Source organism: Astyanax mexicanus, chromosome 10, assembly GCF_023375975.1.
Source record: "Astyanax mexicanus isolate ESR-SI-001 chromosome 10, AstMex3_surface, whole genome shotgun sequence".
Taxonomy (NCBI): domain Eukaryota; kingdom Metazoa; phylum Chordata; class Actinopteri; order Characiformes; family Acestrorhamphidae; genus Astyanax; species Astyanax mexicanus.
Window position 1 is genome coordinate 50,033,788 of NC_064417.1, and position 23,776 is coordinate 50,057,563.

Consider the following 23,776-nt stretch of genomic DNA (forward strand, 5'->3'; position numbering starts at 1 on the left):
AGGTAGGGGGCTCAAGAAAATGGTCTATGACGTAGGCATTTGTTTCTTAGTGCTATATATTTTATATAAAGCTATGGTGTGAATCTCACAGCATTACGCATTTGACTTGCAGTGCTGTGTAGCTGTTCTTAAACCTTTTTTTAAATAATAGGTCTGTGCTTCAGTGTTGTGTTGGTTCTGAACAGATTTTGCTCATTAAAACAACCAGATTTTTTTTCCGTTTCAGTTAACAGCTGTGCTGATCTTGTCAAGAGTTAATTAAGTAAATGAAAAATTACTAAAAAATGATCAGTCAATCCAAAAAAATTTAAAAACTTTGAAAGTATCCCCAAGTGCAGTTGCAAAGATGATCCAAAAAAATATAATGATGGAACTGGCACTTATCAGGACCACCCCAGAAAAGGAAGAGCAGGAGTTTCCCCTGTTGTACAGGATAAGTTTCAGAGTTACCAGCCTCAGAATCTGCAAGTTAACAGCTCCCCAGATAAGAGCACCTAAGTATTTTGGTTTGTTTAACACAAGTTACTAAAAACCTTGAAAAAGAAAGTGTCCACACTGTTGACTGTGTAAAATGAATTATTACCCATGTAGACATAGTCTCTGTATGGACAAAGGTATCAGTTTAAAAAAAAAATCCAGATAAATGCATAACTTTCATTCCTACAGTTATTTTATACTGTACTACTCTATATATGATATATTTAACACCATCATTCAGCTGTACAATAACTCAAAACCAAAGAAGAAATTAGACACAAGCAGTATGTTTATTATTTATATACACGTCTCCTCGTTCATCTCTATGTCAAAAGACAATAAAGTGCAAGTGTTACATTAAAATGGTCTTGGTGATATAAAAAGGAGGAGGAGGGTGAAAAAAGTATCAATTGCATACAAAAATTTGACAGTTAAAATAAAGCAATGTATTCATATTTGCTATTTTGTTACAAAACATGAAAAGAAAACATTAAAAAAACATTTTTAAAAAAATGTCAAGGCACAATATTAATAGCACCAGTTGTGTTAGGATCTCTGAGGAAAGTCTCTTTTAGATGTAAAAAAAAAAAATACAAATTAGTAAAAACAATTATATATAATATTTACAAAACAGCAGTCAACATTTCAAAGTGATTAATTACAAAATAAAGTGGAACATCACACCTTACACATCCTATAAACATTTTCAGGTTTGCACCATTCTTTCTTACATTTCTTAATCTCTCTCAGAGTTGCCAGGTTTGTGGTTTTTCCACCAAAGTGGGCTTGTTAGAAAATCGAGTCGCAGGTGAAAATTCAGGGGTGGAGGGGTGCTTTTTTACTTTTACTTGTAAAAATGATATAAAATTATAATTATATAAAAATTTGCCTTGGATGTTACATGAACACAAAAGGCAAAGATGTTGAAACTAAAATATATATTTTTTTATTTTAAGTTACTATTAAATGTTCTTGACTGGGATATAATAACTAATAAAACTAATGTTTTAGATAAATACAAGCTGCAAACGTGTGATAGACATATATTTTGGGCTAGTTTACGCTTCTGAAGGGCGGGTTTTACACTGACTTTGGGCTGGATATTTTTGTAGGACCTGGCAACCCTGAGCTCTCCTTCTTTACTTGCTAACACTCCAACAGCAATCAGGCAGTTGCACTTTCCCCTGTGTCTATGGCTCTATTCACTCTTACGTGACACATTAAATCTGACTTTTTAATTCCAACTTCGGCAACTTTCATATGGTATTGATATCAAGAAGATATTGTTGCATTTGTGGCAACGCAACTCAGTCTGAACAGCCTGGTCTTAATTTTATGTCACTGTCATGTTAAGAATAAAGGAAAATGGACAACATCAGTTAGTAAGGGCTTCAGTGGTGGGAGAGTGAGGTAACAGACCTCATAAATCTTTTCAAACTAAATTAGAAGGCACATGTCACTATCAGAAACCAAACGAGTGGGTGTGGCCAAATAATGTCTCCTTTTAACAGAAACCTGTAACACTGTGACAATTATCTGCGATTAGTCCAGCTGTAGAGACAAGAACTCCTTGATAGCTCATGTGATGCTGGAGAAGATGAAACCGAAACTTCACGTGAAGCGCTGCTGCTCTTCACTGCATAAACATCAGTATCCAGACTGAGACACTTCTGTTCATTTTTTGATTGCAATCACATTTTAAACCACCTCCAAACATAAAAAAGCATTTACCTTTCTGTCCAGACTATTAAAAAAATCTATATGAATTTGAGCTGGCAGTCGGAACATAGCCTCATTTATTCATTTATTACCTCAACATTTGTTTGCCTGCAGTTTGTCTGTACAACTTTTATGTTTAAATAGGCTAGCAGCAAATGGTCCAAATCTGATTTTCTCACTTAATCCAATGTTTATTTTAGTAAAATTTGAAGAAAAATAGATCAGATGTTGTATTTGAGACACTTCTATCTTTTTTAGGTGTGTGAACATTACTCAAAAGTGGCACATCCTGAATTTCCAAATAATGACTGGTAAATTAACCAAGCTGGCACACAACAGACCTTTGAAATGTGGTTCAAATATGGTTGAAGTAATGTCTGTTGTTGTTTCAATGGTTGTGCAAATCTTGAATCAACATGTCCTGAACATCCTGCCTTTTTTTATTAGCATTTTACATTTCATCAGCATACAATTAAAAAAACGTTTGGATGGAGGGATGAAAAAGTGTTTTACTTCCATTTGCAGTAACTGCTTTTTAATTTGGCACCATTTCTTCACCATACCCGGGGATGTGTTCACGTTCTATTTGTTTTACTGTTGTTTTTGAGATCAAATGTTGAATCAGATTGGTATTCCTTATGCCCAGCTTTACTACAGTGATGTAATTTTTTTTGTTAACACTCTGTTAACCAGAGGAGTTTCTACTTTTAGTTACTTGTAATAATTAAAACTTTAAGTTTCTTTTAAGTTCCTACTTAAAAATGAAGAGAGCACTTCAGTTTCTGAATCACTTTCTCTGATTTTGCTATTTATAAGTTTATGTTTGAGTAAAACAAACGTTGTTTTATTCAGCTCAGTTTGGTTTGATGGTTGTGATCATCCATCTTCTTGATTATATTACATTGAAACAACGATGCCATCAATGTTTGAAAGTCAACCAAATCCAACGTTGATTTAACCATAACATCAATGCTGATTTCATCAATGCTGATGAAATGCCATCTGGGAATGTATGCAATATTTGGAGTTGCATGATGAGTAGCTGCAGGTAGTCACATGTCCACTTCACCCAATCAGCACTTCCTCTAGGTTCCCTTTTTAGATTCCCATTCCTGAAAAAAGAAAGAGTTTGTAGGTTTTTGCGTAATCTCTTTAAGTGATCTAAACAGTGGTGTTTTTGCTGTCTAACCCATTAGAAACAGGTAATGGTGCAGAGCTAGAGAAGCAGCTAAACCTATAAAAAAGGCTTTAAACATGCCCGTCATTTATCTTCATGGCAGAATAAAACGATTTTGGAAAATGGTCCAGGTTTCCTGACAGGAAGAGCTCGCATTGACGGATGAGGACCATTAAAAGCCAGTTGGCGATTGATTTAATACATATAATTCAACCCTGCCCATAGACTCTGTTCACTGATCTCCTGCATCACGGCGCTGTGTGTTCTATATGATGAATATTAATCTCTTCAGGCTCTGGACGCTGTTTGTTTACCTTGGCTTTCTGCATGACGTTTCCCTTTGTGGACGCGTAGATCGATGGAGGACGCTTCCGCATTTCCGAGGCGCAGTTCACCGGCAGGAACGACTCCACGTACTGAGCCTCAGTCCTGAGAACCTTCTGAAAAAAAGCAGAAACAGAAAAAAGAAGGGTTAAAAAAAAGAGTACAAAAGATATACAATTTACATACATATGATTTTATATGTGATGTGGCATGCCAAAAGTCATGGGACACCATATAACTCTTTTGAGTTATAAACTAATATAAAATAAAAGTAAGAAAAAAGTCCAAAATCACACCGAAAGGTAAGATTTTGTCGATTTTGGTTAAAATTAACAAGTTATCTAAATAAAACTGGGTACAATACTCCAAGCCCAGGTATTTTCAATCATTTTTGAGTTATAATCTCATGTAAAATAATATATATATATATATATATATTTTTTTTTTTATGGCCTAATTAAATGAAACCATGCACAATACACCAAGTCCAGGTATTTTCAAAACTCCTTTGAGTTATAATTTAATGTAAAATAAATACCCAAAATCACACCAAAATGAAAGACTTTTATTCTTTATAAAAATAAAAATATAATAAAAAAATATCCATAAAAATGAAAAAATACCTGTCTGAAGAAAAGGTAAGACTATATAGCCTTAGGTAAATTGGTGATTTAGTTAAAAATGACAAAAATATTTTTATTGACTACTTAAATTAAACTGGGTACAATACCCCATGCCCATGTATTTTTAAAACTCATTTGAGTTATAATAAGGGCTATACCAAAATACCTAAAATCACACCAAAAGGTAAGACTATATATAGCCTTATGTAATTTGTTGATTTTGGTAAAAAAAAAAAATGCAAATATTTTTATTGCCTATTTGAATTAAACTAGGCAAAATACACCATGCCCAGGTATTTTCAAACTTATCTGAGTTATAATTTAATGTAAAATTAGAGTTGAAAAAAAACTCACCCAAAATCACATCAAAAGGTAAGACTTTAGTCTTATGTAATTTGTCAATTTTGGTAAAAAATAAAAAAAAGTGTTTTTTATTGCCTGTTTCATTAAGAAGGCACAATACATCATGCCCAGATATTTTTAAACTCATTTAAGTTAAAACTAATGTAAATTAGAGTTAAAAAAATTCCCAAAATCCCACCAAAAGGTAAGACTTATATAGTCTTATGTAATTTCACGATTTTGGTACAAATTTAAAATGTGTGTTTTTATTGCCTCTTTCAATAAGAAGGCACAATACACCATGCCCAGCTATTTTTAAACTTATTTAAGTTAAAATGTAATGTAAGATAAGAGTTGGAAGAAATACCCAAAATCCCACCAAAAGGTAAGACTATGTAATTTGATGATTTTGGTAAAATATTACAAATATTTTTAATTGCCTATTTGAAAGAAACTAGGCACAATACACCATGCCCAGGTATTTTTAAACTTATTTAAGTTAAAATGTAATGTTAAATAAGAGTTGGAAGAAATACCCCAAATCCCACCAAAAGGTAAAACTAAAGCCTTACATAATTTGGTGTATTTGGTTAAAACAATTGCAATTGCTGTTCTTTTATTGAATTTGAATTAAACTGGGTACAATACACAATGCCCAGGGATTTTCAAACTCAATTGTGTTAAAATATAATGTAAAATAAAAGTTGGTAAAAAGTCCAAAATCACAACAAAAGGTAAGACTATAGCCTTATATAGTTTGGTGTATTTGGTTAAAACAAAAAAATACAATTAATTGCTCATTTAAAAAAAACTGGGCACTAAACACCATGCCTAGGTATTTTTATACACATTTTATAATTTAATGTAAAATAAGTATAAAAATAGAGTGAAAAAAAAAAAGAAATAAGAATAAAAAATACAAAAATCTCAGCAAAAGGTAAGACTTTTATTCTTTTAGAAGAATAAAAATATAATTAAAAAAAAATAAAAATAAGAATAAAAAATACCCCAAATCACAGCAAAAGGTAAGACTATAGCCTTACGTAATTTGGTGAAAATTTTGCTTTTAAAAAAGTGGCTTTTAATTGCTTATCTGAATAAAACTGGGTAAAATATCCTATACTATGGTATTTTGAAACTCATTCGAGTTCAAATGTAATGTAAAATAAGAGTTGGAAAAATACTCAAAATCACATCAAAAGACTATAGCCTTATGTATTTTGAGTTATAATCTAAAGTATAATCTAAGATGGTAAACACGTATCAGACAGAACACTAGTTTCTCTTCTGTGAGATCTGGCAGGTCAGTGTTGGCTCTCTGTATGTAGAAGAATTAATCAGTACCTTGCCGGAGGGCTTGCCGTTCTCCACAGGAGCCCCCAGAGCTCCTCCTGCCAGAGATTTCTTCAGGTTCTCTTTAACCTCGGTGAGCTTCAGCTCCAGATCCACTCGCTCGCCCTCCTTCAGCCGGCAGCTCTCCTCCAGCTGAGCCACGCGCTCCTCCAGCACCAGCTTCTGCTTATCTGTACCATCAAATATTTCACTCACATTATAATACCCCCACAGGAACATGAAGAACAGAAGATATAATAAAAAATAAATTAATAAGTATATACTGACAATAAAATATAATATACTGGCAGCATACTAATAGTAAGTAAGCCTACTGTTCAATCAATTAGTTCTAGTATTATTTAGAAAAATAAAGTATTATAAAGATCGACCAATAGACAGATAGACATATAAAAAAAAAAGAAACGAAAAAAAAAAAGTCCAAAATCACACCCAAAGGTAAGACTATAACCTTATGTAATTTATGTAAAAATTAAGCAGTTTTTTTTATTGCCTACTTTAATAAAACTGGGTGAAATACACATTGCTCTGGCATTTTCAAACTCACTTGAGTTATAATCTAATTTAAAATAAGAGTTAGATAAAAAAATAATAATAATTACATCAAAAGGTAAGACTACAGCCTTACAGAAAATGGCAAGATTTTTTTGTAAAAATCTAACAATAAAATAATAAAAACTGAAAAAAAATTAATTAAATAAAATAAAGAAATAATAATAATAATAATAATAATACACTATTGTTTAATTTACTGATACAGTCAAACATCAGTCCGATCCAAATTATCTACTACAAATTCAATTTTGGTGAAATTTTACATTCTATAATATATATTTAGCAAATTTATAAATTCAGTCAAATTGAATTTTTTTTTTTTTTTTTTTTTGTGAAGATAAAATCAGCTCAAATCCATAGTTTTTAGTAAAGGTAATGCCAGACCACGGCAACGAATTTCAGCGTAATCTAATGATTACATTTTCCTTTATAGTTTTAAATGGCTTTTTATTATATAAGAAAACTTCTGCAATTTCATGAGAGACTCTAATAAAAGAAACCTTTTTTTCTTAAGATAACATTTATTAAACAGGTTTTTATGAATAATAATCCTACAATATTCTCTCAACATTCTCAAAATGAGAAATAATTTAATATTTATACTACTTTTTAAATACTGGCATATTTGCTAAGATGTTTTTGTTTCTTGTACAGTCAATTAATTCTTAAAAGCAGAAATAGTAAAATATAAAACTATTCCTGTAGGAGAGTGTAAGTCTCAGATCCTCTCTCTCACTGAATCAGTGAAAACACCCTGCAGCATCTGCTGCTGCTGTCTGTCTGTCTGTCTGTCTGTCTGATACAGATGTTCCCCTGATCACCGCTCTGCTGCTGATTGGAAGCATCTCCTGGAGAGCGCTACACTCTGCGGCCGATAGATGGAGCTAAAGATCTGTCTCAGTGAGTGAGAACTGTTCAGTGGGTAGAGATGATGTGAGATATTGGTACAGCCTCTTTTATATTATAACTGCTTGGATTTTTGCACCAGGAGTGGCATAAGATCAGTGTGTAAGACTGGTGGAGGTCAGCATGATGCCAAGATGCATGAAAGCGGCAATTAAAATCAGGCTTATTCCACCAAATATTAATTTCTGAACTCTTAAAACTTTATGAATATGAAAGCTTTTTTGTTATTTCAGCCATTTCTCATTTTCTGTAAATAAATGCTCTAAATTACAATATTTTTATTTAGAAGAGAGAAATGGAGAAATGTTGTCTTTAGTTTATAGAATAAAACAACAATGTTCATTTTACTCAAACATAAACCTAGAAAGAACACAATCAGTATCACTTATAAATCACTATAAAATGTAAAATAAGACATATATGCTTATATTAAGCAAAAAAATCTGCAAATTGGGTGGGCAAGTTGTTCATAGTAAAATGTCTTAAAAAAAAATAAGAGTAAAATAAGACTTAAATCAAGCACAAATCACTATTTTTTTGCATTAAATTTTCACACCTTAATCAGAATAACTTGATTGCTGACTTTTTGATTTTATAATAACTTAAAATAAGGTGAAAATTCTAAGTAAGACTGATAAGACCGATCATTATTTCTAATATAAGCAAAATAATCTTACAAAAAACACTTTCAATGCTTAGTCAGAGAAAGAAATAAGATTTTTTGCCTTAAAATTAAAAAAATCGCTAAGATTAAGTTTTTTTTTGTAGTGTTGAATTATGATATAATTTGTATATATATATATTTTTTGTCATACTTAGTAATTTCTCAAATTGCAGCCAGATTATTATTATTTTTTTTTTGGTGAAGATAAACTCAACTTAATTCTATCGTCTTATATAGTAAAGGTAAAGCCAGATCATGGCAATGAGTTTCAGTGTAATTCAATTCATTCAATTATTCTCCTAATATTTTTCCCGGAGCTTTATATTCTCAAAATTAATTTAAGATTTTTATTTTTTATTTATTTGTCACATTGTTAAGTCAAATATTAGCATTGCAATAAAACCCTGAAATATCGTGATATTATTTTAGGGTCATATCGGCCATTGCTAGGCATAATTATCATGACAGTCCCAATTTAAAGATGAGAAAAGTGAGCGGATGTGTCTCAGTCTGACCTGATGCTCCCTTTATCTTGTCCTTGGCCTCTCGTTTGTTCTTGCGGAGAGACACCAGCGTGTTCCGGATGCTGTCTCTCTCTCTCTCCAGCTCCTCCTTCTCTCTCAGGTAGCGCCGCGCGTCCTCCTGCGCCCGCGTTTTCCCATAGCGCCCGTACTGATTGGCGTCTGAAAGGTAAAGAGGGCAGGAGAGGGGTGAGGGGTCAGGGTGGAGAGGACTGTGGGAAGGTGGCAGTGCTCTTAACCCCTCCATCAGGCTCACAGTGAGGAGGAGGAGGAGGAGACGGGAACAGGGTGGAGGAGCTGTAGATCACCAGTTAAACCTCTTATAAAGCTCAGGTTTCAGGTCTAGCAGAGTCACGCTGCACATGGAGAGAAGCCTTTGATGTTCCGGTGCGGGAACTCTCCCTGACCACCTTAAAAACGGGTGAGAACAAGGAGGAGCAGCAAAGTAGCCTTGTTAAAATTTATATATACATACAGCTCTGGAAAAAATTAAGAGACCACTTCAGTTTCTGAAACTACAGACAACATTTCTCTCAAATTCCAAATAAAAATTTTGTCATTTAGAGCATTTATTTGCAGAAATAGAGAAATGGCTGCAATAACAAAAACTATGCAAAGAAATGCAAAGAAAACAAGTTCATATTCATAAAGTTTTAAAAGTTCAGAAAGTTTTAAAGGTTCATGGCATCATGTTCTCCTCCACCAGTCTTACACACTGCTTTTGGATAACTTTATGCTGCTTTACTCCTGGTGCAAAAATTCAAGCAGTTCAGTTTTGTTTGATGGCTTGTGATCATCCATCTTCCTCTTGATTGATTATATTCCAGAGGTTTTCAATTTGGTAAAATCAAAGAAACTCATCATTTTTAAGCAGTCTCTTTTTTTTTTTTTTCAGAGCTGTAAATCTGTAAAACCTTTTTACCCTATTTTATTAGGAGACTCAGGATTTTCTTCAGATTAATATTACAATATAAAAGTTAAAAATGATCAACTCAAGCTTTTTAATTTTTACTTAAAGTAAGTAACTACTTAAGTAACTACTTAAAGTATAAAAGTAAAAGTAATGTAAGTAATGCCATTAAGAACAAAAGCTAAGGTCGAACCAGTATAGTGCACTACCCCCTGCCCACGTGTGCAGGTGTGATGGATCACAGTATAAACCAATAGGGTGTCGGAATGGTATATGTTTATATTTCTCTACATCCAATCACAAGTGTGTTACGTACTGGAACCGGTGCGTTTCAGGCTGATCTGAGGTTTGGCTGAACTTCTGTCGCTGCTGGCAGAGCGTCTCTTCACCAGACTGCTGTCCTTCAGTCGCTCCTTCGCCTGATTTACCGAGAGATAAAAAGAAAAGTGTCATAATCTCAAGACACCTTGTGTTCTTTAATTTTTTGAATTTTTTTTTTTTACACTGTATTTTAATAATGTTACAAATAATAAACCAAATATGCTAAAACATGATTTGATTCATCATCAACAACATTATTATTAAGTAGTTTTAAAGCACATTTAGCTTTATTCAGACACTATGCTCTACGCTTTTCAGCAAAACATGCATTTTGAGTAAGTCTGACGCACCTCTCATTCAGCATTTTTATTTTTTTCCTACATTGTAAATTAATACAATCTGCATTTAATACCCACATTTACTATTAGATCAGTTCTTGCATTTATATCACTAGCTTAAAGAGGACTTTTGATGATGATATGATGATAGTCCTTAAATCGTCCTAAAATAAATGATGATGAACTACATGAAGTACACACAGAATGTTGTAATAAAATAAAATATATATTTTTGAAGTATAAGCATAAAAAAAAAAAAAAAAAACTTATTTCTGTTTAAAACTACTAAAATTACACAAACGTTCATTTTTGTCTCTGCAAATCCTAATATGTCCTTTCTTTGACAGCCACCACACTGCAAGAACTCTTTTGGGACACATCCCACAGCTCCAATCCACACCCATCATGCACTTTTAATTATTTTTATTATTTTTCCTACATTGTAAATTAATACTGAAGTGATCTATCAGACTATGCGCACTCTCTCCGCTTTTAGACTCTTTGGCCCGTTTTTCTGCGCTAGAAATGCGCACTCTCTCCGCTTTTAGACTTTTTGGCCCGTTTTTCTGCGCTAGAAATGCGCACTCTCTCCGCTTTTAGACTTTTTGGCCCGTTTTTCTGCGCTAGAAATGCGCACTCTCTCCGCTTTTAGACTTTTTGGCCCGTTTTTCTGCGCTAGAAATGCGCACTCTCTCCGCTTTTAGACTTTTTGGCCCGTTTTTCTGTGCTAGAAATGCGCACTCTCTCCGCTTTTAGACTTTTTGGCCCGTTTTTCTGCTCTAGAAATGCGCACTCTCTCTGCTTTTAGACTTTTTGGCCCGTTTTTCTGCGCTAGAAATGCGCACTCTCTCCGCTTTTAGACTTTTTGGCCCGTTTTTCTGCGGGCCGCTCCAAAAAAGGAAACGGGCTGCAAATGGCCCGCGGGCCAGAGTTTGGACACCCCTGATTTAGGTGCTCTTATCTGGGGAGCTGTTAACATGCGGTTTCTGAGGCTGGTAACTTCGATGAACTTATACTGAAAAACAGAGGAAACTCTTGCTCTTCTTTTCCTGGGGAGTTCCTGATGAGAGCCAGTTTTATCAAAACATTTGGGGTGGGTGACAAAAAATGTTGTTGCTTTTGTGACAATCTCAAACAGCTGCAGATACACAGCAGACACTGTAATCCTTCACTGCAGGGGAACACACACACACACACAGACACACACTTCAAAGGGAATCTCATGTCTAGGAGTATATTATAACCCATACAAGAGCTCAATAAGAGCAGTGGACCGGAAGACTGAAGAAGGGCTCTCAGGCTGAGTGTGTGAATGTGTGTGTGTGTCAGTGTGTGTGTGTGTGTGTACACAAACCTCTGTTTCCTCATAAGGGACCTCATCGTACGTCCTGGAGTCTGTAGAAGTCGCCCATCTGAATAAAGAGAGAGAAAATGATCACTGTATGAGAGAGTGAAGAGCGCAGTGAAGCAGAGAGAATCCCATCATCCATCATCCATCCATCCATCCATCCATCCATCCATCCATCCATCCATCCATCCATCCAACCAACCAACCAACCAACCAACCAAACATCCAACCATCCAACCAACCAACCATCCAACCAACCAACCATCCAACCATCCAACCAACCAACCAACCAACCAACCAACCACTCCTCTCTCTCTCTCACTCACAGGAAGGAGTGTCGGGCAGCTGTACGGATGTTGGCGATGGTTTCCACGTCCACATAATCGTAGTGCAGTGACTCCGGGTCAGCAGAGGAACCGGTCTCAGCCAATAGGACGCCCAGCCAGCGACCCATCTCCTCAGAACAGCTCGCCTTTAATAATAAACACAACACCAATCAACACTCTCATTAAAATCTATTTCTCTATTTTTTATTTTAATATTTATTTATTTTGTCGCTAAACTGTATGAAGAATTGCTGGACTGATGTGGGCTGTGGCCTCACAGTGGACAGTTGGCCAAATCTGGTTCTGGTTTGGTTTTTCAGGTTTGTAAAATAAAAATCTTGTCATGTGATCAACAGAACTAGCTGGAGGATTAGTATTAGGATTAGTATGCTGGGTGGTATGGCCAAAAATGCATATCACAGTATTTTTTTTTTTAAGATTCTGATGGTTTCACGGTATATCACTGTATTTATTTTAATTTAATTTTTTTGCATGACTGGGCTTTAATATAGGTTTGTGAGTTACTGTTAGGAGTGCATATAATATAAAATAAAACACTAAGGCTTTAAATTAAGACTTTGATTAATATTGGGTATTTACTTTGTCCCACAAAATTAATTACACAATATATGAAGAAATCAGACTTTATTATCAGAAAAATAGCTAAAGAATGTAAACAATAGACCTTAAAAATAGATACGCTAACAAATGTACAAAATTAAATATTTTAATAAACAGTTCCATAAACACTATAAACTAACCTAAAATACTCAGTGTTTAAGTATTTAAAGATGTATTTCTCATAAGTTCTATTGCACAAGTTGGATATAAGTTTAATATCAATTTACTATATGTTATAATTGAAGCCATTAGAGGCATTACAGTATTTAAATCAGCCGATTCCCTTCTTTCTCCAGTCAGAAAAATACATTCAAATCAAAGGGCTGTATTTACTGCTCTTTTTTACTGGAGTAAATGCTCCTACAGTAGAAACAGCAGCAGGAGGTTCAGCGCCCTCTAGCGGTCTGGCGGTATGAGAGAAACGCATACCGGTTCAAGTTCACCCTGCGGTATACCGAATAACCAGGTATACCACCCAGCAGGTTAACCTAAAAAAGAAACACCTTAAAAACAGTGTTTTTTGTAGTTTGTAGTCATCCAAACTAGTTTAATTGTATAGCATAGTATAGTAGTTTAGTTGTGCCTTGTGTCTCTTCCCCACTTAATGTATATGCACAATAAACTATGTGCATATTAAAATGTACAAACTGTAATAACTTTGGAAATGTTCAGTACCTCTAAAGCTGCCACTGCTGTGCCTCCTCTCAGGATCCTCAGGGCAAACGGGTGCTTGGGTCCGAGGCCTGGGACCACCTCGCAGCCCCGCAGGGTGATGGTGGTGTGGGGACTCAGCTGATCACTCTTCTCAGGGTAAAGATGCAGAGAGCCGGATCTCACTCTGCACCACTTCTCCTTCCAGCACTGATTCACCAGCACACTCAGATAACCTGGAATTAAAAAAACATATTTTCATATTTTTTATTTCTTCTGTATAATGCCAAATAATTTGGCTGGGGTACTTTACTCAGCAGAATATAGAATATCATTGAAAGTTACTTTATTTCAGTAATTCAGTTAAAAATGTGAATCTCATATATTATATAGACGTATCTATGTTTATTTCTTTTACTGTTGATGATTATGACTTACAGCCACTGAAAACCCAAAAATCAGTGTCTTAGAGAATTTTTATATTATATAGGACCAATTGATACTTTCAACATTGTGGGCAGTGTGCCAAGTCCTGCTGGAAAATGAAATCTGCATCTCCATAAAAAGCTGTCAGCAGCAGAGGGAAGCATGAAGTGCTGTAAGATTTTACGAGAAACACTGCACTGACTTCAGACCATCACTTTCAGACCATCACTGATCATCAGTAAATTTTACTTTATTTCATTTGTAAATCAAGGCAGCAGAGTCTGGAGGAAGAGTGGAGAGACACACAGTCCAAGCTGCTTGAGGTCTAGTGTGAAGTTTCCACCAATCAGTGATGGTTTAGAAAGACATGTCATCTGCTGGTGTTGATCCACTGTGTTTTATTATCAAGTCTAAAGTCCCACAAGATGTTAAAGCAAGTTATACCTTGCATTAAATAAAAACTTTCTAAACACATGACAAATTAAACGCTTTAAGCCCCTTTAATTATAGCTAAATGACTAGTGATAGAGCCTGTGAGTGCCTCAGCTGCTGTTTCAACAGAATAGATAAGAACAAATGTCTCGTACCACAACGAGGGTCTTCATAAAATGATGTACTGCGAGAATCTCCAGGTAGAGGAGGTTTTCTTTTAGAGAAGCTGATGATCCTGGTGATTTTCAGTCCTGCTGCTCGGCTCATCGTGCCTGAAAGAGTGTCTCGCTTGGTCTTACCTGAATAAAACAAAGACATTACCAGTCAAAAGATTGGACACACCTAAAATCTAAAGTCATCCAAATAATGAAGTTTTATATTTTTGATTCTTCAAAGTAGCATAACTTGCTTAGATTACAGCTTAGCACATCTTGGTTGGATTCTCTCAGTCAGCTTTATGAGGTAGAGTCACCTGGAATTCAGGCTTTCAGTTAACAGCTGTGCTGAACTCCTCAAGAGTTAATGACTTGAATGTCTTGTCTCTTAATGTTAGTTTGAGAGCATCAGTTAAAGTAAAGTAGTGAAGAGGTAGAGTTACAGGTATACAGTGAATAGTGAATATTTGAGTAATGTTCTAATCCAGATTATGGCAATTCAAACATGATAATTATGATAATGAAACTGGCTCTCATCAGGACCACCCCAGGAAAGTAGGAGCAGGAGTTTCCTCTGTTGTACAGGAAAAGTTTATCAGAGTTATCAGCCTCAGAAAGCGCAAGTTAACAGCTCCCCAGATAAGAGCACTTAAATGCTTCTTCACAGAGTATTTTGGTTTGTTTAACACTTTTAAGTTACTACATGATTCCTTACGTGTTCCTTCATAGTCTGGATCACTTCACCATTCATTTACAATGTAGGAAAAAATGACTTTTGCCACTGTAGAGCAGGGATGTTTGATCTTATCTAAACCCTGACTACATCTGGTTCAGTAACCTGCAGCCACACTGGCCCTTTGCATATAAGTCCGGACATCCCTACTGTAGAGGAATTAGGCCAAAGAATTAGATCATACAGTAGACTTATACTGTAATAAATGAGGACACACACACACACAGACTTCCTGCTCAGCCACTTCCTGTCTCTGATTGAAAATGGAAGGTGGTATGAGGCTACTGTGAAGTTGAATACAAGCTGTGTAAACCAATCACGTGAAAGTATGGTGAAATAATCTCACCATTTTCCCGAACGTCTCGGCCACTCTCTCCAGCTTGCACGCTGTCCGAGTCAGCCGACAGTCTCTAAAGAAAAAACATACAGTATAGACTTTATTATTATGCTTCAGTAAGTGTAAACAGCCCTTAATGCCAGATTCACACTTCACGACTTTTTAAGTTGTCAGATTTTGTGATGTTCACACTAAACGTGTGGTGTGGAAAGTGGTCATACTCTCCATAAACAGCTCTGTATGTAGCTGCTGGTCCTGACTCCCAGTCGCCGACTGGATCAGATGTCTAGCATGCCAAATATTTTCCAGGTATCTACAACTGGTCAACGATCAGTCGGAGACAGCTCGGTGAGCGTCTTTTAGTTGTCCACACTACGTTTTGCATCCCTAATTTGCCTCCCAGTAAAGTTTTTGTCGGGAGTTAAGGAAAAACTGTCTTGGACCGGAAAATTAGGGTAAAATCGTGTAGTGTGAATATGGCATAAGCCACCACTAAAAGGCACAATTTGCTACATGCATTTCTGGACAAGCTGAGAGGAAAAGAACCTGTATCTCAAAGTTAAAGAAGTGGCTCCCCCTTTACTGAGGAAGTGTAAACTGCACTTTGAGACACCAATGAAGAACATACTTTACACATGCATTTCTGGACAAGCTGAAAGAAAAGAACCTGTATCTGAAAGTTAAAGAAGTGGCTCCCTCTTCAGTCAGGAATTGTAAACTGCACTTTGAGACACCACTGAAGAACATACTTTACACATGCATTTCTGGACAAGCTGAGAGAAAAAGAACCTGTATCTCAAAGTTAAAGAAGTGGCTCCCTCTTCAGTCAGGGAGTGTAAACAGCACCTTAATGCCAGGATCACACTACACGACTTTTTGTGTCGTCAGTCATTCACACTACACGACTGGTGTGAAAAATGTGTTCAGACTCTCCATAAACGGCTCTGGTAGGGCAGGGGGTGTGTTTTGGACCTGTGGTTCTCTCTCTTTCTTCGTAATTCCATTGGCAGTATGTGGCCACTGCTTCCGACTCCCAGTCGCAGACTGGGTCAGATATGTAGCATGCCAAATACTTGAAAACTGCCAGAAACTGAAAAACTGGGCTAAAATCATGTAGTGTGAACCAGGCATAAGCCACCACTAAAGGGCATACTTTAAACATGCATTTCTAAATTTGCACAGTGCACAATTCAGATTCAGTCTACAGTTGAAAACTGTGTTGACTAGCTTCTGTAGCCTGAGGAAAGGAAGGATAGAGTGAGAAAGAGAAAGAGAGAGAGAGAAAGAGAGAAAACAGAAGAAAAATGCTTGTCTTCAAGCTCCAGTGGGGAGTCAGAACCAGAGCAAGTTTAGGAAGTCAGGAAGCAGAATCCCAGCAGTAGCTTCCCCAGCCCACCACAGTCTACCCCTCAGAGCCCAGCGCTAAATCAGGATAAATGTGCTCCATTTCCTCCCAGACTCTTCCTCTAACTGTGCACACACACACACACACACACACACCAAAATACACTTTATTCAGTCTTCAGTAACGGCTCTGAATTTCACTGGTTACGTGTTTTTCACAGCCGCCAACGAGCGATTTACTGCACTTAGTGTGACACCTCCTAATCACAGCAGATGGTGAGAATACTCTGAGCCGTCCAGACACCCTGTCACAGTGTTTACACACACACACACACACACACACACACACACACACACAGCCATCACTTTCTGCTGGAGACGAGGCTTTAATTACACACTGAAAGATAGACAGATATTCCCTCATTCTGAAATGCAGAGAACTGTCACAAAACACCGTCATAAACACTTCCAGATACTGGTTACATCGTCTGAACCATTTAAAAGGCATGGACCAGCAATAATGATTCAATATTACTTAAAAAATCCAATTACATTAACATCAAATAGCAATGAGAAATCATATTCATTTTTATTTTATTTTTCTTACTTATTCTTTTTAGTTTATTCATGTTTTTTGTGTTATTTCCAGACAAGCAATATTTATTTTATTGTGTGAATGCAGCATATGAACAATAAAAACCTTTTTAAAACCAAACTAATTATGTGTCTCATAACTTTTGGCATGTCCCTTGGAAGCTCCTGGGCTCCCCCTTTAGTCAGATAGTGTAAACTGCACTTTAAGCCACCACTAAAGGCCATACTTTACACATGCATTTCTGGACAAGCTGAGAGAAAATGAACTAAAGGAACCATCTGCGTCTCACCACTACCAGAGGCTCACTGCTGCTGCTGCAGTTCAGCCAATCAGCTCTCACTCCTGCCCCGCCTCTAAACCCATACATCACCCAGTGCCTGTCCCAAACTATCCCTCCATACTTTTGCCTTTTTCAAATTTGCCTTTTTTTGTATCACTGCCTTTATATGCCTTTATATAACATGGGTCAAAAATGACACGCATTCATTTTCATGTAACTTTATGCATGGCTGAGGGGTTTCTAGAATACTGTTTATCTTTGCAATAAATTAATTCATTAATTAATTCAGGATTAAAGCTATTTCTCAATTAACTTGTTTTTTGATCATATTAGATCCTTATTTTATTTTTTCATTTCCTTCTTCCTACTTTTTGAATAAAAGCCCTTTTTGTATCACAGCCCTTCTAATGTGTTCAAAGGTACAAAAAAAAGATAGAATAAATTAGGCTTTAGCTTGAAAATAACTAATTAATATACATTAAACTTAACATTTCTTCACCCAAAAAGGTTTTGTTATGACATGTTATGTTATATTCTGGATATTCTGCTGCTAAATCAGAAAGTGAAAGGTGTCAGCTGTGATAATCATGAGTGGACCCTGTGCTGGGAGATCATTTGTTCATTAGCACTGCAGTTTCAGTGAGATCACTATTTGGATGATTGTGAAATAAACATTCAGTCTTATGGGCCGCTTCACGTACGTTATTCTCTCAGTGTGGATCCTGTCCAAGCGTGAGGATGGATTATAGACGACACGTAGGTCTATAATATGTATGTATAAGATGCACTTTGAGGTTATAATGAAGTTCACCAGAACTCTTACCTTGTCCAACTCTGTCTTTCTGGGGATCATGGGGGACGGGGAGCTGTCCAATCCGTTCCCTGGCCTGTTTACTTCACGCACCACCTAAAAAACCACACACAGAGCAATCAGCCGACTTCAGCAGAGCTCAGCGCGTGGACGGACCCGCCGCACCCGGGCGCCTCCACCAGAGGAATTCAGCTCTTGTGCAATATTGTCTCTGGCCTGAGCTCAGGACGAGTGTATTAAGCTCAGTGTGTGTATTGAGTGTATTCTTAATGGACGGTCGCACGGCTCTGGTTGCGTGACCTGAAAGATCCCTCAGAGTTCTTACCCTCAGCCATTTCTCCGCCTGCTCTTTGCTCTGAACTGCCAGAACCAGAACCTCTCCTCCGGACAGGGAGAAGCGCAGCTCGTGCTTCTTTTTCCGGCCGTCCTTCGGCACGTAGATGACGTTACACAGGTTTAGCGGCAGGTCCATGTAGGGAGACTGGTCTTTGGAGCTTTTGTAGCACTGCCATTAAAACAAACAACAAATATGGATCATAAATCTTTGCAACTAATTAATTTAATAATTCAGTATTCAAAGTACATCCTTAATTTATTTTTTCCTTTCTTACTTTTTAAATAAAAGCCCTTTTTGTATCACTGCCCCTCTTATGCACAACATGGGTCAAAAATGATCAACATTCATTTTCTATGTAACTTCATGTATGGCTAAGGGTTTCTATGATATATCTTAGCAATACATTAATGTAATCAATCAAAATTAAAGGTATGCCTCGATTAACATGTTTTTGATCATCATACATCCTTATTTTATTTTTTCCTGTCCTACTTTTTGAATAAAAGGCCTTTTTGTATCACTACCCCTCTAATGCACAACATGGGTCACAAATAATACACATTCATTTACATCAACATTCACTTTCTATAATACTGTATATCTTAGCAAAACATTAATTAATTAATTCCTAATTAAATGTTTTTCTTAATTAACTTGCTTTTGATCATAGTACATCCTTATTTTATTTCTTTCTTTCTTATTTTTTAAATAAAAGGCCTTGTTGTATCAATACCCCTCTACTGCAAAACATGGGTCAAAAATGCATTTTCTATATATCTTCATGATTTTTTTTATATATCTTGACCAATGACTTATTTTTACCAATGATTTATTTCTCCCTACTGTTCTTTCTCATGTTGTTTATATTTAGAAAAGCTAAAAATGATTGCATTCACAGATCAGTGCCAGAACAGCTAATAATAAAATAGCATGATTACATATCCATACTCCTAAGCAGCCACTAGTGAAAATCTCTCAGTGTTTTTCCTTCAGGAAGGCTGAGCAGGACCCCGGCTCACCTGCAGTCTGTTCTCACGGATGACGGTCAGTTGTTTGGCCCATTGACCAAAGCGTTTCTTCCTCAGCAGGAAAGCACAGATGCGGCAGTCCCTCACCGGGGCCATGGAGTTCTCCTCAGAGGGCCACTGATGAGTTAAACGCTGACCTTTCTCCTCCTCTTCCTCATCATACGATTCATAAGAGCTGCTCAGAGCGTCAGAATCATTATCTGAAAGACAGAGACCAAGCTTCAGCACTGACACTCTAAATACAGAGTGTATTTGTATGTCAAGCTTTATTTCCACTCTGTATTACATTGAGGGTAACCCTCATTTTCTATGCAGCCGAGCCTTTACCAAATTAAACTGATTGAAAGTACCGTATTTTTCGGACTATAAGGCGCACTTAAAAACTTTTAATTTTCACAAAAATTGACAGTGCGTCTTATAATACGGTGCGCCTTTTGTATGGATTTTACTCGTCAGGTTGTAAGGAGCAGTAAACACACACTCCGTGCAGCGTTATAGAGAGTTTCAGTGCTATACAGAGTCCAGAGCCGTGCAGCTCCGAGGCTGAGCAGCAATAGCATTAGCTAGATGCTAACCGCTAAGCTAGCTAGCTTATTCACTGAGATCAGTATTATCTAAATTTTACTCGTCAGGTTGTAAGGAGCAGTAAACACACACTCGGTGCAGCGTTATACAGAGTTTCAGTGCTATACAGAGTCCAGAGCCGTGCAGCTCCGAGGCTGGAGCAGCAAATAGCATTAGCTAGCTTATTCACTGTTCAGAGATCAGTATTATCTAAATTTTACCCGTCAGGTGTAAGGAGCAGTAAACACACACTCCGTGCAGAGCCGTGCCGCTCCGAGGCTGGAGCAGCAATAGCATTAGCTAGATGCTAACCGCTTAGCTAGCTAGCTTTTTCACTGTTCAGAGATCAGTATTTTCTAAATTTAGTACTTTTAATACTGCTGGAGCAGTATTATTAGAGTTAGAAGCTAATCGCTAAGCGTTCACCGTTCAGAGGTGAGTTATCGGCCTGTAAGTCTGTGCTGCTTTGCCTGGCTAGCATTAGCTAGATGCTAAGCGCTAACTCTCTCAGAGGTGAGTTTTACCAGCCTGTAATCTGCTTGTTTACCGTGTTAAAACAAGCTACGGGGGACGAATCGCTAGCTAATATCTCACTGTCTTACCAGAACACGCAGGATTACTCAGTGTAACGCTGTCGTTTAAGTTTGGGTTAACTTTACTAGTTTAGGTGACTAGCTAGCGTGCTAGCGGATAGCTATGCTAACGCTGGTGCAGCAAGTCTTAGTGGACATCTGGAAATCTAAGCTTACTGTAAATAAACTGAAGCACGTTACTCACCCAAATAAACAGTTTTCAGGAGAGGAATCTGTGTAGATTAATATCCAGCACTCGTTTGACTTTGAAAGAGCTAGATTTGTATACTGAGACGCTCCACCGGCAAGAGACCACCCCCGGTGGGGGAAGGGAAACATGGCGCCACCCCTGTTCACTTTGATATAGGCACCCTTTCTAGTGTCACTTAACGCGCCTTATAATGCGATGCGCCCTATGTATGGAAAAATAGCAGAAAATAGGCGTTCTTTGATAGTGCGTCTTATAATACGGTGCGCCTTATAGTCCGAAAAATACGGTAAGTTTAAATTATAAAAACAAGCAAACAATATAGAATTTAATTGAGAAGAATTATATAAAATAATTCAGAATAAAAGGATATGCAGACAGGCGAAAAACAAAAGAGGTAAATAAAATACAGAAAAAACAAAATTAAAGAAATAGAGGACTAAAATATCACCACAATTATAAAGATTAAATGATGGAACTAAAATAAATAATAATAACAAGTTAAAAAAGTATAAAAAAGGACAAAATAAATGAAATAAAAAGTAAAAGAAGTAAAAGACCAAAAGTAAAACCAGTAATAAAATAAATAAAAAACAAAAAACAAAAGATAAAACATAAAATTAGACAAATAAATAATGTGTTATGAAAATATGAACGGTTCCAAACTTACAGGAGTTTTTGCGCTGGCCGTTTATGCAGGTAGTGGGGTAGTTATTATCTGTGTCCTCATAGTACCCATCCTCAATGGAGTTGGGAGGACTAGAGCTGCCTGGAGGTCAGAGGGGCCAGGTGGTAAAGGTTAAATTCCAAAGGAAGGTTAAAAATTTAAATGTGCTCAATATAATATAACAATAAAAAAGGTGTTTTGAGCTGCAATCCTTTATTATGGATATTATTGTCTATATCAGGCAAGTTATTCTTCTTTATTTCTTCCTAATATTCCCTGTTTTACTAGTTTTTAAAAATGCTTTGCCTTCATTTAAGGTTCAGTACCAGTTACAATTTTAATTTTGCATACGGTCTGAATATCAAAACTAGTGAATATTTTACCAAAAAAAAAAAAAATAGAGAAGCTGGCTCAGTGGGCATTTTTTTTTAAACGACAAAATAAAACACCTTTACCTAATTTTATTTTATCTTATTTATTTTATTGTATTATACATACATTATATTTCATTATTGCCCTGCGATGGATTGGCGGCCTGTCCAGGGTGTATCCTGCCTTCCGCCCGATGCCGGCTGGGATAGGCTCCAGCACCCCCCCGCGACCCTTACTGGATGAAGCGGTTGATAATGACTTGACTTGAATGACTATATTTCATTATATTATCTATTTCTGCAATATTTTCTTAATTTTATAATTTTATCTGTTCTTATTCCCCTTGATATGAGTGATCTGCTTTGTCTTTGATTATGTAATTTTTTGTTGTGTTGTGTTTAATTTTTTATATCTATTATATCTGTTTTTAGTTTCTATTTTACTTATACACTTTGGATTACTTTGAGCTACATACCTAATGTGTAAAAGGTTCTATAAAAAAATGTTGCTATTATTATTTTTTTATTATACTGTTATTTTAGTACTTTTTAGAGCTTAGATTCCGGCCCAAAATATGCAACCCAACCCAGACCGATCCGTGCACGTTCTGCCCGAGCCCAACCCCACTGTCTTTGTGAGCCTGAGCCCGATTTAAACCTATTATTTATGTAGGTACAGTGTTAAAACTGAGGTTTTTAACAACATTTTCGGACTAATTGAATGAGCGAAATCTGCACCGAATTATGTAAATTAACATTGCAACACTGAAGAAGCATAGACCTATTATTTAAGAATTTTTTTTTTAAGAACAGATAAACACAGCGTTGCAAGTCGAACAAGTGAATGAGTTCAGGTGTACGTGATTATAACATTCTCACTTGTGCAACTTTTATTTAAAAACAGTTTGATTTGTTACTTTGCTATATTGTGATTTTCACGCTATAGCTTTATATAAAATAAAAATAGCATTAAAAAACAGCTGCCTACGTCACAGACAATTTTTGTTTTGCCTAACCTGACCCGGCCTGAAGAAAGAGGTGGGAAATCTTGGCCAGAACGAGCCGAGTTCAGGTCGGGCCTTGGGTTGGGTCGGGTTCGGGTAGAGAATCTAAGCTTTAGTACTTTTGGTATATCAGTTTGTGTGTGTTTATTTTATTTAGGAAAATCAGGAAAAAATGCAATAATGGGATTTATTTCCACAGACAATACATGTATATCTAAACTCACATTTTCCAAGCTTAGATCTTCCATTAGATGTCATCCAATAAAAAATGACTATGTATGGAATGAGACGAATGAGACGAAACTCACTGCGGCTGGTGATGTACTCTGGCACGGTGCCCGGGCTGAGTGGCACAGCTTCCTCATAGTAATCCTCTGGGGGAGGGGTGTTGGGCAGGGGAGGGGGCGAGTCAGCTGTCCTCTGGTGAAAAGAGGGTGAAATGTTACAGAGTTAAATCATCTTTTTGGCTCCGAACATCCCCTCTCAATCAACATCTGCTTTTCCATAGACGTCCTGCTGTCAGGAGGCCAGCCACGATGGCAGGGAACCACCACTCAGCAAGTTCAGCCTAATAACAATGATATGTGGCCCCTGCAGCTAATAAAAATGAGAAACGAGCAAAACAATAGGCTACATGGCAGTGTTTAGCGATGAGCATTGTTTTAATAAAAGCTTTAGTACACGGACACGCCCCTACAGAGAGACGCACACAACGATTTATTTTCCACTGCAGGGA

At 36.6% G+C, this 23,776-nt stretch overlaps 1 protein-coding gene across 3 annotated transcripts in view; it reads right to left on the reverse strand.

The window, feature by feature from the left end:
- Positions 1–748: 748 nt before the first annotated feature.
- Positions 749–23,776, reverse strand: part of afap1l1a (actin filament associated protein 1-like 1a) — a 78,619-nt gene continuing 55,591 nt past the window's right edge. For all 3 annotated transcript variants that reach the window (XM_022683681.2, XM_022683682.2, XM_022683680.2), the window contains 15 exons: positions 23,349–23,460; positions 21,669–21,767; positions 19,646–19,854; positions 18,615–18,794; positions 18,302–18,385; positions 15,269–15,332; positions 14,190–14,333; positions 13,201–13,412; positions 11,905–12,050; positions 11,585–11,642; positions 9,888–9,990; positions 8,656–8,823; positions 6,007–6,185; positions 3,688–3,813; positions 749–3,308 (listed from right to left, as the gene is read on the reverse strand). In XM_022683681.2, coding sequence (XP_022539402.2) covers positions 3,282–3,308; positions 3,688–3,813; positions 6,007–6,185; positions 8,656–8,823; positions 9,888–9,990; positions 11,585–11,642; positions 11,905–12,050; positions 13,201–13,412; positions 14,190–14,333; positions 15,269–15,332; positions 18,302–18,385; positions 18,615–18,794; positions 19,646–19,854; positions 21,669–21,767; positions 23,349–23,460 — 1,911 coding nt within the window. In that variant the 3' untranslated portion in view covers positions 749–3,281. The remainder of the gene's footprint in view (positions 3,309–3,687; positions 3,814–6,006; positions 6,186–8,655; positions 8,824–9,887; positions 9,991–11,584; positions 11,643–11,904; positions 12,051–13,200; positions 13,413–14,189; positions 14,334–15,268; positions 15,333–18,301; positions 18,386–18,614; positions 18,795–19,645; positions 19,855–21,668; positions 21,768–23,348; positions 23,461–23,776) is intronic.